Source organism: Aquarana catesbeiana, linkage group LG10 (assembly GCF_042186555.1).
Source record: "Aquarana catesbeiana isolate 2022-GZ linkage group LG10, ASM4218655v1, whole genome shotgun sequence".
Lineage (NCBI taxonomy): Eukaryota > Metazoa > Chordata > Amphibia > Anura > Ranidae > Aquarana > Aquarana catesbeiana.
The window spans coordinates 39,419,789-39,436,100 of record NC_133333.1 but is presented as its reverse complement, the minus strand read 5'-3'; the positions used below and the strand labels follow the sequence as shown (position 1 = coordinate 39,436,100).

At 48.6% G+C, this 16,312-nt stretch overlaps 1 protein-coding gene across 7 annotated transcripts in view; it reads right to left on the bottom strand.

The window, feature by feature from the left end:
• CIC (capicua transcriptional repressor) overlaps positions 1 to 16,312 on the bottom strand; it is a 238,344-nt gene that overhangs the window by 38,819 nt on the left and 183,213 nt on the right. For all 7 annotated transcript variants that reach the window (XM_073602031.1, XM_073602030.1, XM_073602033.1 and 4 more), the window contains exons 3-7: positions 9,243 to 9,392; positions 8,951 to 9,158; positions 6,807 to 6,936; positions 5,435 to 5,617; positions 691 to 856 (exon numbers count right to left, since the gene is read on the bottom strand). In XM_073602031.1, the coding sequence (XP_073458132.1) occupies positions 691 to 856; positions 5,435 to 5,617; positions 6,807 to 6,936; positions 8,951 to 9,158; positions 9,243 to 9,392 (837 nt within the window). The remainder of the gene's footprint in view (positions 1 to 690; positions 857 to 5,434; positions 5,618 to 6,806; positions 6,937 to 8,950; positions 9,159 to 9,242; positions 9,393 to 16,312) is intronic.

Sequence of the window (16,312 nt, the reverse complement as noted above, 5' to 3'; positions counted from 1 at the left end):
CATTGCTTTATGATGCCGAAACATGTTGGGCGGCAACTTCCGGTGATCTCACATTCCGTTCCCAATGGTTTAACTTGAGCGGCCATCTTGGAAGTGGCAAAGTATACTTTTAGGCTGGGTTCACACTGCAGACCGCTGCGAATCGCAGCAGGGATCCGGTGCATCCCTGTTCTCATACCAGGGCCAAATCTTTGCCTGAATTCGACCCTGTAACAGAAAGCAAAGACGCACAGAATTCCTGTGCAAGCCGCTCTGGAGATATGTGAACCGGTTCCATAGCGAGCCAGTCACAATCTCCTGTCATGTGAATTGGATGCGGGGAAACCCGCAATGGTGTGAACCCAGCCTTAAAGCTACACACATTATCATCCTATAACATTGGTATGCCTGAGCTAGGACTGTCTAGCTGCAATCAGATATTAATTTTAGGACAGCGGCAGATTTAAAAAGATTAAAACCACTTTTAACATGATTGGGTTACAGCTTACATTAGATTTCAGTGATTGTGTTTAGATCTACTTTGCAGACAGTCTTATACAACAGTAATAGGATTTAAAAACACTTTCTTAGTTATAAAAACTAAAACAGGCACAACACACAATACAAAGTATATTTTATTGGAACATTAAAAAATAACTAGAACTGGTAAAAAATAGAAAACAGAAGACCCCGCCTTGAAATTCTCCTTACCTCCCGTGGCAGCTGTAGTCCCCGTCTCAGACATACTTCTCTCCCTCATCTCTTTGGGGACCCCCCAGGGTCCCTGCATCACCTGCTTCACATCTGAACTAGACTTCTTGCGGTCTTTATTACACCACTTCCAATCAGGGTGAGCCTTGAAGTGCGCTTCTTTCACCTGATACATGGAGGAAAGCGATGACACTTTATTATTCCCATCACAAAAAATCTTCTCTGTAGGATGTCTGAATGTTATACACAATGGCTTACACGGGAAGTGATCAGAGAAATAATTTCAAAACACAGAAACCAATCAAAGCAACCTGGGTCATAGCATGGAGGTTTACTGAACACCAATTCTGTATACAATGCTTTAAAGCAGTGGTCCCCAAACTGCAGCCCTTTGCTTGCCTGTATCTGGCCCTTGGGGCACTATTCCACCAACTGACACCAATAATGGGGCACCATTCCCACTACTGACACCATTTAAAGGGGGTACTATTCTCATCATTGATATCAACAATGGGGCATTATTCCTCTCATTGAAACAAATTTTGGGGCACTGATGCCGGGGCATTTTCTACTCCCACTGGTCACTTATCTGGCCTTTGGGGCACTATTCCACCAACTGAAACCAATGATGGGGCACCATTCCCACTACTGACACCATCAAAGGGGTACTACTCTCCTCATGGATATCAACAATGGGTCACTATTCATCTCATTAAAACCTGATGCCAGTGCATTTTCTACTCCCACTGGTCATAGTCCGCCCCCTGCCCCCCCCCGCTTAGAAAATTTGGAGACCTTTGCTTTAAAGCACCCCCTTCTCTAACACCTTTAAAAACTGCCAACACCAATTAAACTGTTATAGAAAAATACATAAACCTCCTTCTTGTTTCATTGCTGTTTATTCTTGATTTTTCCCAATACTATTGCTCCGTCCACCCCTTTCTTGTAAACCCAATCCACCATTCTCAAGATAATGAGTCATTGGATTGATGCACCACGTCGTGGTCTGCACCAGATCTTGCATTTTTTTATGGTTTATATGTTGCCATGGTCTTAGCAACACAAGCCCCATTATGTCAGACTATACTCATACGTCAACTTACCCCAATGTCTTGCAGTTTACACACAAAAGCTCCCTGGAAGGCACTGGGGGAGTAAGTAGCCTTCCTACAGGGACAGCTGGAAGGTCCTGTCTATGTCACCAGTGACTCAGAAAAGCAGGAAGTAAAAAATTGTAGCGTGCATTCATACCTGTGAATGTACATTGCCTGTGATTAAATGCGAGTAATCAGCTCTGGTTGCAGACTGCCTGATCGCTGGCATGTGATCGCTGCTTGAGAGATTTCATGCGAGTGGGCGCGATTAACAGCAGGAACCGTCAGCCTCCCATTTCTGTCAACGGGGCTGCCTCCAGCAGCTAATCGCAGGGAACCCCCACCGGGGTTCTCGCATCTAATCGCAGGCAGGGTGCATTCGCAGGCTTATACAACATTTTTTGGTATTTTAAATCATTTGTTTCTCTGTATTCCACGTTGCATACAATTCAACATAGATATAGGGTGACTTTAACCAGTCATCTACCGGTTTCTATAATATGGGGCGCCATCTGAAATACGTGTTAAGGTGATCCTGTCAGATAGTCATCAAAACTACACAGGCACAAACCTGCAAAAAAATAAAAAAGGGAGCTTTATACCAGACTGCTCAGGCTGATTAAATAGGGGGGCTCCCCCTGCAGGCTACTGTGGTTCCTTTACTGAATTTGAGACACTGCAGGACACAGCAGTGATATAGGGGTTGACTAGAGAAATCACAGCAGCCAGCAGTGTACATGCTATGCCACACACCCAGAAGTGTGAAACCAGTACCAGGTGCCAGGGCTGCTGTTAGAAATCGCAGGGCCCTGTACAGCAGGTGTCTAAAACTGGTGGCCCTCCAGCTGTTGCGGAACTACAAGTCCCATCATGCCTCTGCCTGTGGGAGTCATGCTTGTAACTGTCAGCCTTGCAATGCTTTATGGGACTTGTAGTTTTGCAACAGCTGAAGGGCCGCCAGTTTGAGACCCCTGCTGTACAGGCTATAAACCATATTTTCGCTACGAATACACAAAAATCAAAATTAGCAGACAAAAACAACATAACTTACAAAATTCCTATTACATCTAAAAGATAAAACTGCACCGAATCCTTGTGGCAATCACGGAAAACCGCACTGCACAAAGCTTGTCGCCCAAAAAAATGAGCAGGAGATTCCTTGGGCAAGAGGCTGTGTGTGACGCGGTTTGTCACAATTGCCGCATATATCTGTCGCTCGACAATCACGGCAAAATCGCACCGCGTTTGAGGTGCAATTAAAAATGAATAGCACATAAACATGAGTGTTGTGTTTTGCCGAGATTGCAGTGCCATTTGGAATTGCAGCGATTCCATCCTTGAACCTCAAAAAGCCAGATGTGGACTGGGCCTTTTAAATCAATTACAAAGATCAGTTCCAGAACCTTCCCCTTGTAGTAGTTACAATCACTTAATATATTATATTTTTATACATTAATTCTCAGCTTTGTATCTGTCAGATATGTAGCGCCCTGGGGTTTAGTCAGGGAGCTCCTCAAATTCCTTGTTAGGAGTAGCTACTGTAGTTAATTGTTAGAGATCTATTGATTTGGCCTGGTTGTACTTGTCTCTTCTACCACCAGGTGGCCGGGCACTTGGAGGTATTAGGTTGAGAAGGACAACTCAAGGTCAGGTTATGGGTATATGGCATATCTCAGCCAATGGGCAGGGGTTTTCTTTACTCCCTTGGTCTGCTGGGAGAGCCTATATATCCGGGTGAGGTCAGGTGATCTACATTCTGTGCCACCTGGACAGCTGTCTGGGTGGACGTGTGTCATCTGCCCTGGGCTGCTAGGCTGGAGATTGGGCCTATCCCGGGGGCAGCTGGCTGCCAGGCTGTGTGAGGGCCTATCCAGAAGTCAGAGGGCAGCGCAGGGTTGGGACTGCGGCTTGCAGTGCAAGAAAAAGAGCCGGTTCTGCCGGCTGGAATACTTATCGTGGTCGGAGGTAGGAGGGAAGCTGTCGCCACAAAGGGACCAACCACATTTACCAGGGACCACAGTGAGTAACTAAAGCAAGTACCCGAACAGTATTCTCACCCAACGGGCGCAGTGGAGAATCGGGAAACTTCAGGCGGTGATCAAGTCAGAGACCCAACCAGAGGAGGTGATGCTTGCAGAGCAGCCTTGTGTGCCAAACTAGGGACTGAGCCACTCAGCAGGGGTGAAGCTTGAAGGTATCCAAAATGCCAAGCTAGAGACCCAGCAGGGAAGCGTAGGTGATGCTTGAGGGAGATACCACCACAAAAGCCTGGAGGAGCTCACGGGATTCAAAGTCAGTGAATAAGGGAGTCCAGTGAGAGACTAGGAGCTCAAGGGGCTGAAAAACTACAAAGGAGAAGTTGTAGTACAGCTGAGATAACTGTTACTTTGAGTTAGAAACTGTTTAAGTACTGTTGCCATAGGAGAAAGCAAACCTGCCTGTGCAGAAGTGGCACCTTGCTGAGACCTTTCCCTGTACGGCTGTTCTCCCATTGAAGTCTCGGAGTCTGCCATTTGAAATTTCAACTACTTAAGGGTGTCCTGGCCCTAACCCTCTTTCCCTTGCAAAATATAAAAAAGGACTGTTCAAGAAATAAATCCTCTTTTGCATCCAAGAAGTGTCTGGCGCCCAATGACTTTTACCACCTTTGCACCCACTATGCCTCACAACCCACCATGTATTGAAGGATGTCAGCCATCTTTGGCCTTGAAGGTTCCCATTAGACTGGACAAGGTTATAGATTCTGCTACTTATTTAAAGCCGGACACTGGTCGGATACACATGAACCCACCCTGCCGATATGGTGAAATTAAACCATGGATAATGGAGGAATGGTCAGCTAACATGGGTGGACCCTCTTTAAGTGTGCCTGTGCATTGACCTCCTGATCCTCCTGTGTGTGTTCCAGCTGCAGTCGGCGTTAGAGAGAGAGGGAGGATCAGTAATGAAGGGACCCAGGAGAGGCAATCGGTGTGGCAGGGGGAGAGAAGTGAATATACTGGAAGCACCCCCCACCCCCCATGTCTTTTCCTGCAGCAGGGGAAAGGCAGTGTAATGGAGAAGGAGAAGCTACTAGGGGAGCCACAGGAGGATTTGTTTCAGAAATGAGGCAGTACAGGCAGCGTTTCTACTCATCAGGTGCTCGAGCGCCCACTTATGTACTGCCGCCTTAGGGGCCCTGCCAGGAGCTTTTCTACAGTGAAGTTTTACCAAAATGGGCCAGTGTACCCCCTCTGAGTTTACATTAAGAGATTGGAAGGCTGATAGGGGATATCTGAACTATGGGAAGAGGTAAAAAAAAAAACTGAGGTAAAACTACAAAACTTTGAGGATGAATTACTCCAAAGTGGCAGCAACTACAGAGGTTAGTAAAGGGGAGTTAGTTAGTTAGTTAGTTGGTTAGTTAAAGGTTATTTACGGCTTGTTAAGAATATGTTAAATATTTTAATGTCAATGGCCTTGCCACAGTTCAGTATGCAAGCTCCCCTAACCCCCCCCCCCGCCAGGTGCAGGAACTAAGAAAATGTAGGTATATTGTGATGGGGAGGAAAAAGTGAACCTTCTGCTTTACTCTGCATGGACGAAGGAAAGGTTCACTTCACTCATTTGATCATCCCAGTAAACCTCCTAAACCATCTTCTCTCCAGTACCTGAAATGCCAAGTCATGATACTTTTGCTTTTCCTTGGTCCCCAAGGCGTACCACCACTCGCCCAGGATCTTGCTGACTGTGCGATTGTCCTGATTCGGATGGCGCTGGTGCACCAGGGCGCGGTGACGTTTACTAAAAATCATGAAGGCATTCATGGGACGGCGTATATGATCTTTTTCCCTCTGTAGAGAAAATGAATAAAAATACAGAATATAAAAAAGTTAATAGCGTGGAAAAGAGATCTAGTACTTTCTATCCATTTTGCCCCCCCAAAAAGATCAAACTGTATGGCCTTGTATGGATATTAGGTTATATTTTTAACTAACATCACTCATGTGGCACAATGAAAACTCAGAATGAAAAAGCAGGTACACGTGCTGCTCCGAAACATCCTCTAGGTCAGTGATGGCGAACCTTGGCACCCCAGATGTTTTGGAACTACATTTCCCATGATGCTCATGCACTCTGCAGTGTAATTGAGCATCATGGGAAATGTAGTTCCAAAACATCTGGGTGCCAAGGTTCGCCATCACTGCTCTAGGTTATCACTTGACCCACACTGATTTTTTTCGCTGCTGCTTTATACAAGTGATTACAGGTATGTTCAGAAGTAATGCATTAGCCATGCTAGCTTCTTCTTTTTTTTTTTTTCCTTCTAACTAGCCATGTACCATAGACCAATTCATTGAACTTCCCACTTAAATAATGGAGATTTAGGCTGGGTTCACACTGGTACAATCCCCGACATTGCATGTGATTTGCAAGGCAATGTCGTGCATATCACATGCGAGTTCTGTGAGATGCAAAATCAGCCATATAGTTTGTATTACTGAAATGCTGAAGTCGCATAGCAGCCGGACCAAAATGGGGCAGGACCCTTTTCTTGGTACGCACTGGAATCGGATGGGGGGAATAAGAGGTGTAGCGCTAACCTCTTATCCCCCATTTCTATTATTGTATCCAACAATATTGTGTTAGCAGCTACTTTTATTATTTTTTGTTCTTATTCTAGCGCAACAAATCTTCTTCTTTATACTGGAATCGTATCGCATGGGTGTTCAGACCCATGCGATCCGATTCCCGTCCGATTTCACAGTTCGCGCTGCGTTCTGCAAACCGGGAGTGTCATTACCTTTACTTTGACACCCGCAGCGCTTCACAGATGTCAGTGTGAACTGCCTGCAAGTCAGATGCAGTAACCAGTACAGGAATCGAGCTGGTTCCCGCATCGCACCAGTGTGAACTGAGCCTTAATTTAAAAAAAAAAAAAAAGATAGAAAATTATTATCACAACAATCTAAAAAATAAGTTGGTGCCCTGTAATGCAAAGTTTGAGCAATAGCTGCATTTTCATAGAACTTCCCAGAATACCTTGTTTGGGCTGCGCCCATCCTTTTCAGAGGACGAGTCTCTTTCTTTTGGAAGTGCACTAAGTGACTGAGTCCGGCGCTTCCCAGCATGCACTTGGAGTGGTATATCAGCAGGCCCAATAGAAAAGAAACTGAAAGTAAAAAAAAAAGTACAGTGATGAAATGGGAATGAATCTCAAAAAGGGTTGTATCCATCTGTGGAGACACTACCATTCTTACTTATTATTATGGTTGCCCTGGACAAGCCCCATACCTTGGGGAGTAGCAGAACCTTGGGGACCACCGTGCCCGATAATGGTCTTAAGGCAGTGGTTCTCAACTCCTGTCCTGACCACCCACCAATAGGCCAGGTTTGCAAGATAACTGAAATACATCACAGGTGATATCATTTGCTGCTTAGTGATTGCAGTATTCTAGTCTGCATCTCCCCAAGGTAATACTTAAAATCTGGCCTGTTAGTGAGTCCTGAGGACAGGAGTTGAGAACCACTGCATTAAGGCATCCACATATAAAGGGGCTTTACTGGCTGAAATGAACAGTAACAGAAGGCACTCCACACTACTTAAAGATGGTACTGGAAGGATCACAAAATTTAGTTTGCATAAAGAACACACATAATGTATTGGGGAAAAGGAATGGAAATTTTAAATTACTTTGTTGCTGGGTTAACAAATAGCAAAGAAAGAAGAGGGTTTCTATCCACCAATCCTCCAACCTCTTACAAAGTGGTAGCTTCTTTATATTAGACATGCAAGCAAGTCATATGTTGGCATCCCGCGCTGTGTGCTACCATAGCATCCACCCCCCAAGTTACTACAGGACACAGTACTGAAAGGGGTGTACCAGCCACGATGTGTTTTTTTTTTTTTTTTTAAAGTCAGCAGCTACAAAACACTGAAACTGCTGACTTTTCATAAAGGACACTTACCTGTCCAGCGAGCCCGCGATGTCGCCCCCCCCGGCCGATCCGTCCATCGGATCGGCTGTCGGCACCGCCATCTTAACAAAGGGAAACAGGCAGTGGAGCCTTGCGGCTTCACTGCCCGTTTCCTACTGCACATGCGCGAGCAGCACTTTGTGAATGGCCCCGTTGTGTTCTGGAACACACAAATGTCCCAGAAGGCAACGGGGCCGCTCGCCGAAGAGGAGGAAGCGCCGCGGAATAGGAAGACTGCCTAGCAACAGGGGTTTCAGGTAAGTAAATTTATTTTTTTCAAATTTTTATTTTTTTATTTTTTTAAGAATATTGATGCATTTTTTTTTATTTCTAGGGAGGTCCTCCACTTGAAGCAGAAGTCAGCAGAAGACACCACTGCACACTGGAATATGCAAGCGTCGGACACTCTGTTGGATGTGGAGATTCTTCAGGCAGTGCTTTAAAGCGGAATTAAACCCAAAACCAAAATGTAATATATTGCAAGTTGCCAATCATTAGATGTGGTGGCTGCATTAGTTTTATTCTTTCAGATTTTTGTCCCTCTGTTTTTATTATCTGATGATCCTGCCGGTAACACCCTTCCTGTATTAGAGTACCTACATCCGGATGTAGGCGCAACAGAGAGCCCTTTGACAGCAAAACAATCAGTCTGGGGGCAGGGTAGTGTGGTGACATGCAGCATGGTGTGGAGCACTGCATAAAATAGCAGCACGTCAGCATTTTTACGCAACGCACTGCAACACACCCACACAGTGTTATAGTATGAACAGGGCTGATAGAAAACTATAATTTTCTATGTGGACTTCTATTGATCTATGCAGATCAAAGCAGCTCAACAGACAGAGTGTGAATGAGCCCCAAGAACTTTGGGGACATATAGAGTGTCTTCTTTGTACGGAAAGAGTAATAATTCAGGATAGGACTAGGTAACATGTTCAATTTAGATGCAGATCATGCTTAGTGCAGTTTGTTTTTGACTTCTAAATATAAGGATTTGTGTTGCCTACCAGCGAATGCTGCTCATAATCAAAGCAGAAAGACACAGTCAGCATGCTGAGAACTCTGAGTCTGCACGGTCAGCACTGTGCACAGTGTAGAGGACAGGAGTGGGCTGACGTTACCTGTGGCTCTAGCAAGGAACCCTCACTCTGCAGTCGAACGCCTTCCATAATACAGAAAGACAATACACAAAGTGTAATCTGACTCACGCATCATCGTGGTCACTTTCCGTCTCGCTGTCCACCCTGCGATCTCCTGCAGGGCCCTGTAGGGGGCCCTCTAAGTGCTGTGGCTTTCTGGGAGGCTCCTCATTCGGTAGGGATGGCGCTGTTTCAGCATGAGGGACTCCGCAACGCTCATCCTCATTGCTTGTTGCGGGCACAGGCTCGTGTGCCACAGATGCCGATTCAGGGGGTTCTGAGGAACAGAGGAAACATTGAATATTCAAACTGCACACATGAGAAACATTAAAGGTCATCGCAGTATAAAATAGGGACTTACCTTTGCCTTGGTTGGCTGCTCCTGGGTGGCTGACAGGCTGCTGACCCTCGCTGGGCTGGACGGAAGAGTCAGGCTGGCTTGGTGCTAAAAAAGGAACCAGAGAATGCCAAGGAAAGACCGCCACAGACCTCGGCTCTACGTTCGTCCATACTAAAAAGAAAACAAAAAAAAAATTTTTTTTTTTAAATTGTGTAATAGGAGTATAAATACTAAAAAATAAGAAATAAAAGGCAATCGCCGAAAAGCTGCATTTATAAGAGGCAGGCTTATTTTGGAGATTCCATTAAAACATGAATAAAAATCAATAAAAGGTGCCCTGAAATATGAATATGCATCAACATAAAGGAATGGAAAAGCTACTGAAGGGGTTAATAGGTCACCTGTCAAGTTATCCAGTGCCCTACATAACCTCCTGATAGAAGAAATACAAAGCTTTTTCTCTTTTGTTGCTTTTTATTCTTTTTACTCCCTCTAACTTGCAACCCCTCCATTGTTTACATTCTGCATGCATGTGAGTGGGCAGACAGGAACAAGAAAGCTCTCCACTATAACAGTACTGTCGGACTGCGTGCGATTTATGCGGGGTATACACGTTTTTTGTTGTTTTTTTTTTCAACCAGATCCCCACAAAAAAAAAAAAAAAAAAAAAAAAAGGTGTGTGATACAGGGATCTCCCCTGCCATGCGACGCTCCCCCCGGCCTGAATACATAGATAACAGATCAGTGCTTGCAGTCATTGGCTGCAAGCGCTGATCAAATGTGGATTTACCAGTCATTAGATTCTTTTCTACATACGGCAGCACACATGGACTGCAAGCCGGCTATTTCTAGCTGAATAGGCTGATTTTCTTTCCGTCTATACCCTGTTTTTTACAGTATAATACATTGAAGCAGTGTTATATAGGCTTGAAACCAAGCCAGTATAGGCTGGCACCCCTCTTTAACCCCTCTACGACCACCCAACCAATATGTATGGAGGCAAAAAGGTGGGCCGTAACGCCAACATGACCGCACATATGCATCACTGGGCTGCCAATGTTTATGTGCTGAGATTGCACTCCCAGCCCAACGACTGAACTTTTCAGATCTCCAAGCAGACTAAAAATCGGTAGCCGGCGGGTGGGGGCTGGAAACAGCTACTGATCAAGTGACACTGCAATGGTGGTCACATGATCGCCCCCAGTGATGGTGGTCCCGATTCCTCCCCCCCCCCCGTGATGGTGGTCACATGATTGCTCGCCCCCTCCCCCCAGTGATGGTGGTCACGATTCCTCCCCCCCATGATGGTGGTCACATGATTGCTCGCCCCCTCCCCCCAGTGATGGTGGTCACGATTCCTCCCCCCCCCCCCAGTGATGGTGTCCACATGATTCTCCCCCCAGCCATGTGATGGTGGTCACATGATCACCCCCAGTGAAGGTGGTCACATGATTCTCCCCTCCCCCCAGTGATGGTGGTCACATGATCGCCCGCCCCCTCCCACCCCCAGTGATGGTGGTCACATGATCGCCCGCCCCCTCCACCCCCAGTGACGGTGGTCACATGATCGCCCCCAGTGATGATGGTCACATGATTCTCCCCCCCCAGCCCCTGTGATGGTGGTCACATGATCGCCCCGCCCCCTCCCCCCCAGTTATGGTGGTCACATGATCACCCTACTGCCCCCTCCCCCCCCCAGTTATGGTGGTCACATGATCGTCCACAGTGAAGGTGGTCACATGATTCTCCCCCCAGCCCCTGTGATGGTGGTCACATGATCGCCCGCCCCCTCTCCCCCAGTTATGGTGGTCACATGATTCTCCCCCCCCAGCCCCTGTGATGGTGGTCACATGATCGCCCTTCCCCCCAGTTATGGTGGTCACATGATCACCCTACTGCCCCCCTCCCCCCCCAGTTATGGTGGTCACATGATCGTCCACAGTGAAGGTGGTCACAATATTCTCCCCCCAGCCCCTGTGATGGTGGTCACATGATCGCCCGCCCCCTCTCCCCCAGTTATGGTGGTCACATGATCGCCCGCCCCCTCCCCCCCAGTGATGGTGGTCACATGATTCTCCCCCCCTGTGATGGTGGTCACATAATCACCCGCCCCTTCCCCCAGTGATGGTGGTCACATGATCGCCCGCCCCCTCCACCCCCAGTAATGGTGGTCACATGTTCCCCCCCCCGTGATGGTAGTCACATGATCACCCACCCCCTCCTCCCCCCAGTGATGGTGGTCACATGATCGCCCCCAGTGATGATGGTCACATGATTCTCCCCCCCAGCCCCTGTGATGGTGGTCACATGATCGCCCGCCCCCTCCACCCCAGTTATGGTGGTCATATGATCGCCCACAGTGAAGGTGGTCACATGATTCTCCCCCCAGCCCCTGTGATGGTGGTCACATGATCGCCCGCCCCCTCCCCCCCAGTTATGGTGGTCATATGATCGCCCACAGTGAAGGTGGTCACATGATTCTCCCCCCAGCCCCTGTGATGGTGGTCACATGATCGCCCGCCCCCTCCACCCCCAGTAATGGTGGTCACATGTTCCCCCCCCCCCCCCCCCGTGATGGTAGTCACATGATCACCCACCCCCTCCTCCCCCAGTGATGGTGTCACATGATCGCCCCCAGTGATGATGGTCACATGATTCTCCCCCCCAGCCCCTGTGATGGTGGTCACATGATCGCCCGCCCCCTCCCCCCCAGTTATGGTGGTCATATGATCGCACACAGTGAAGGTGGTCACATGATTCTCCCCCCAGCCCCTGTGATGGTGGTCACATGATCGCCCGCCCCCTCCCCCCAGTTATGGTGGTCACATGATCGCCCGCCCCCTCCCCCCCGTGATGGTAGTCACATAATCACCCGCCCCTTTCCCCCAGTGATGGTGGTCACATGATCGCCCCCAGTGATGGTGGTCACGAACCCCCCCCCCCCCCCCCCCCCCCCCCCCCGTGATGGTGGTCACATGATTGCTCGCCCCCTCCCCCCCAGTGATGGTGGCCACATGATTGCCCCCAGTGATGGTGGTCACATGATTCTCCCCCCCAGCCCATGTGATGGTGGTCACATGATCGCCCCCCCCCCCCCCCCCCCCCCCGTGATGGTGGTCATATGATCACCACCAGTGATGGTGGTCACATGATCGCCCCTAGTGATGGTGGTCACGATCCCCCCCCGTGATGGTGGTCACATGATTGCTCGCCCCCTCCCCCCAGTGATGGTGGCCACATGATTGCCCCCAGTGATGGTGGTCCACATGATTCTCCCCCCAGCCCATGTGATGGTGACACATGATCGCCCCCCCCCCCCCATGATGGATATGATCACCACCAGTGAAGGTGGTCACATGATCGCCCGCTCCCTCCCCCCAGTGGTGGTGGTCACATGATCAGCCGCCCCCTCCTCCCAGTGATGGTAGTCACATGATCGCCCCCAGTCATGGTGGTCACATGATTGCCCGCCCCTCCCCCCGTGATGGTGGTCACATGATTTCCGCAGATTTTATATTTATTTTTTTTATATTTTATTTTTTAGTATTAGGTTTCTATGCAGTATCTATGCAGATTTTGCATACATCAAATCACGATACATACAGCCATTGGGGGGGAGGGGAGATCTATAAATCACAGATAAGTCCACTGTCAAAATCTGATGATATAGAACAGCAAGCGGGTAAAATTGTGATGTTCACATCAACAATTACTTTCAAGCAAAACATGAAGGCCTCATTCAGGTGTGTGTGTAGACATGCATTGTTATTTTTTTTTTTTTTTTTTGCAGCACTGGACAGGTGCGTTGTCATGTGTCAAATATGCATTTCCTTTGTGCCCTGACGTGTGTGTTGACGTACATTTCCACTGGTCTTTTAAATAAGTATTTGAACTGGATAGATTTAACAGCCACCGACCAAAGCTTTTTAATATATCACACAACGCATGTTAAATGCATTGCCACTGACTTCTATGGGTCTCCCAACACCCCAAAAAATGCAAAACAAAAACCCTAACGTGTCATATTTTGCGATGGAAACTGACAATTTTTATTATTGGCAACCACTACAAACGCACTGTAGTGCATCAGAATGTGTGCATTATATCACACTGGTGTTAAACATATACCTGCACCAAACTTTCCTTTAACTTACCTATTTAATATGTAACCAGTAACTTTCTGAAAAAAACTATACACAGCACTGCTATTGCAAGAATGGACTTATTTATCTATTTGTTGTAGAAAAATGAAATGCAGCATTGGTAGAATCCAGATGTGAGCTGTGATTGGCTGTTGGGTATTGCAAGGCGCTGCACAGAAGTGGGTTTTCTGAACAGCAAAGGTTAAGAGGAAGGCACCTTTTAGCGATTCCTACTATACAGGAATTAAAGCAGAAATGAAAAGCTGGTCATAGAGGATTCAGGTTTTTTTTTTCCCCCTGAATTGGAAAAAAAAAAAAACTCACATTCCTCCATCCACGCAAGTGAGGTGGCTAGGGAATCCCCCGCGCTGGACACTGGGCTCAATGCACTACACAGTATTTACCGCTTTAAAAATTTAGCGGTAAAATAGCTCATAGCGTTTTTTTTTTTTTTTTTTATTCCGAAAAAAAAAAAAAAAAGCTACTAAAATATCACATGTGCCATTTCTTGAAAAGATGCCGTATTTTAATAATGAAAACCTGCGGTATTTTAATGCCGGCGTCCTCAATCATGACTCATCTGCTGTCGTGGTAAACAAAAGAGCCAGCATTTAAAGAAAAAAAAAAAAAAAGAGCATGGATAGCATTTTTATTATTAATTTTTTTTTGTTTCTTTATTAGTAATGGCGGCAATCTGTGATTTCTATTGTGACTGCGACATTATGGCGGACACTTTTGACACCATTTTCGGACCATTGTCATTTATACAGCGATCAGTGCTATACAAGATGCAATTACTGTGTAAATGACACTGGCAGGGAAGGAGTTAACCACTAGGGGGAGTGATCAAGGGACTCAAGTGTGTCCTAGGGAGGTGTTCTAACTGTGGGGGGGGGGGGATGGGCTTCCACTGACATGACAGCGATTACTGCTCCCGAGGACAGGGAGCAGTAGATCTCTGTCATGTCACTAGGCAGAACGGGGAAATGCCTTGTTTACAATGGCATATTCCCCGTTCTCCCGCTCTGTGATATAATCGGCGGACATAGAGTCCGCGGGACCCGCGGGCATGGTCACGGAGCACGCGGCGGGCATGCGCATGACTGGCATCGCCTGCCCACAATGCTGCGATTTACAAAGGACGTACCTGTCCCTGCACCATTTGCCCAGCCGTGCCATCGTACATCGTCGTGTGCTGGGTCGGCTAATGGTTAAGCTCCTGTGATCGGAGAGGAGAGTCGAGGACAGACGAGTCGAGGAGAGTCGAGGACAGGACGAGTCGAGGAGAGTCGAGGACAGACGAGTCGAGGAGAGTCGAGGACAGACGAGTCGAGGAGAGTCGAGGACAGACGAGTCGAGGAGAGTCGAGGACAGACGAGTCGAGGAGAGTCGAGGACAGACGAGTCGAGGAGAGTCGAGGACAGACGAGTCGAGGAGAGTCGAAGACAGACGAGTCGAGGAGAGTCGAAGACAGACGAGTCGAGGACAGACGAGTCGAGGACAGACGAGTCGAGGACAGACGAGTCGAGGACAGACGAGTCGAGGAGAGTCGAGGACAGACGAGTCGAGGAGAGTCGAGGACAGACGAGTCGAGGAGAGTCGAAGACAGACGAGTCGAGGAGAGTCGAAGACAGACGAGTCGAGGAGAGTCGAAGACAGACGAGTCGAGGACAGACGAGTCGAGGACAGACGAGTCCGAGGACAGACGAGTCGAGGACAGACGAGTCGAGGACAGACGAGTCGAGGACAGACGAGTCGAGGACAGACGAGTCGAGGACAGACGAGTCGAGGACAGACGAGTCGAGGACAGACGAGTCGAGGACAGACGAGTCGAGTCGAGGACAGACGAGTCGAGTCGAGGACAGACGAGTCGAGTCGAGGACAGACGAGTCGAGTCGAGGACAGACGAGGAGAGTCGAGGACAGACGAGGAGAGTCGAGGACAGACGAGGAGAGTCGAGGACAGACGAGGAGAGTCGAGGACAGACGAGGAGAGTCGAGGACAGACGAGGAGAGTCGAGGACAGACGAGGAGAGTCGAGGGACAGACGAGGAGAGTCGAGGACAGACGAGTCGAGGACAGACGAGTCGAGGACAGACGAGGAGAGTCACAACGAGACAGACGAGAGTCGAGGACAGACGAGTCGAGGACAGACGAGTCGAGGACAGACGAGTCGAGGGACAGACGAGTCGAGGACAGACGAGTCGAGGACAGACGAGTCGGGACAGACGAGTCGAGGACAGACGAGTCGAGACAGACGAGTCGGCGAGGACAGACGAGACGAGAGTCGAGGACAGACGAGACGAGAGTCGAGGACAGACGAGACGAGAGTCGAGGGACAGACGAGACGAGAGTCGAGGACAGACGAGACGAGAGTCGAGGACAGACGAGACGAGAGTCGAGGACAGACGAGACGAGAGTCGAGGACAGACGAGACGAGAGTCGAGGACAGACGAGAGGAGAGGAGAGGACAGACGAGAGGAGAGGAGAGGACAGACGAGAGGAGAGGAGAGGACAGACGAGAGGAGAGGAGAGGACAGACGAGAGGAGAGGAGAGGACAGACGAGAGGAGAGGAGAGGACAGACGAGAGGAGAGGAGAGGACAGACGAGAGGAGAGGAGAGGACAGACGAGAGGAGAGGACAGACGAGAGGAGAGGAGAGGACAGACGAGGAGAGGAGAGGACAGACGAGGAGAGGAGAGGGACAGACGAGGAGAGGAGAGGACAGACGAGGAGAGGACAGACGAGGAGAGGAGAGGACAGACGAGGAGAGGAGAGGAGAGGGACAGACGAGAAAGGACAGACGAGGAGAGGAGAGGACAGGACAGACGATCATCTGATTCTGGGCAGGCTTGAAAAAGAAGGCGTTCACCACACCCCTGAAACGTGCCACACCCCGCCGTTGCCCCTATGTGCAGCCTTCTCCACAAGGACAATACATGACCGCAGG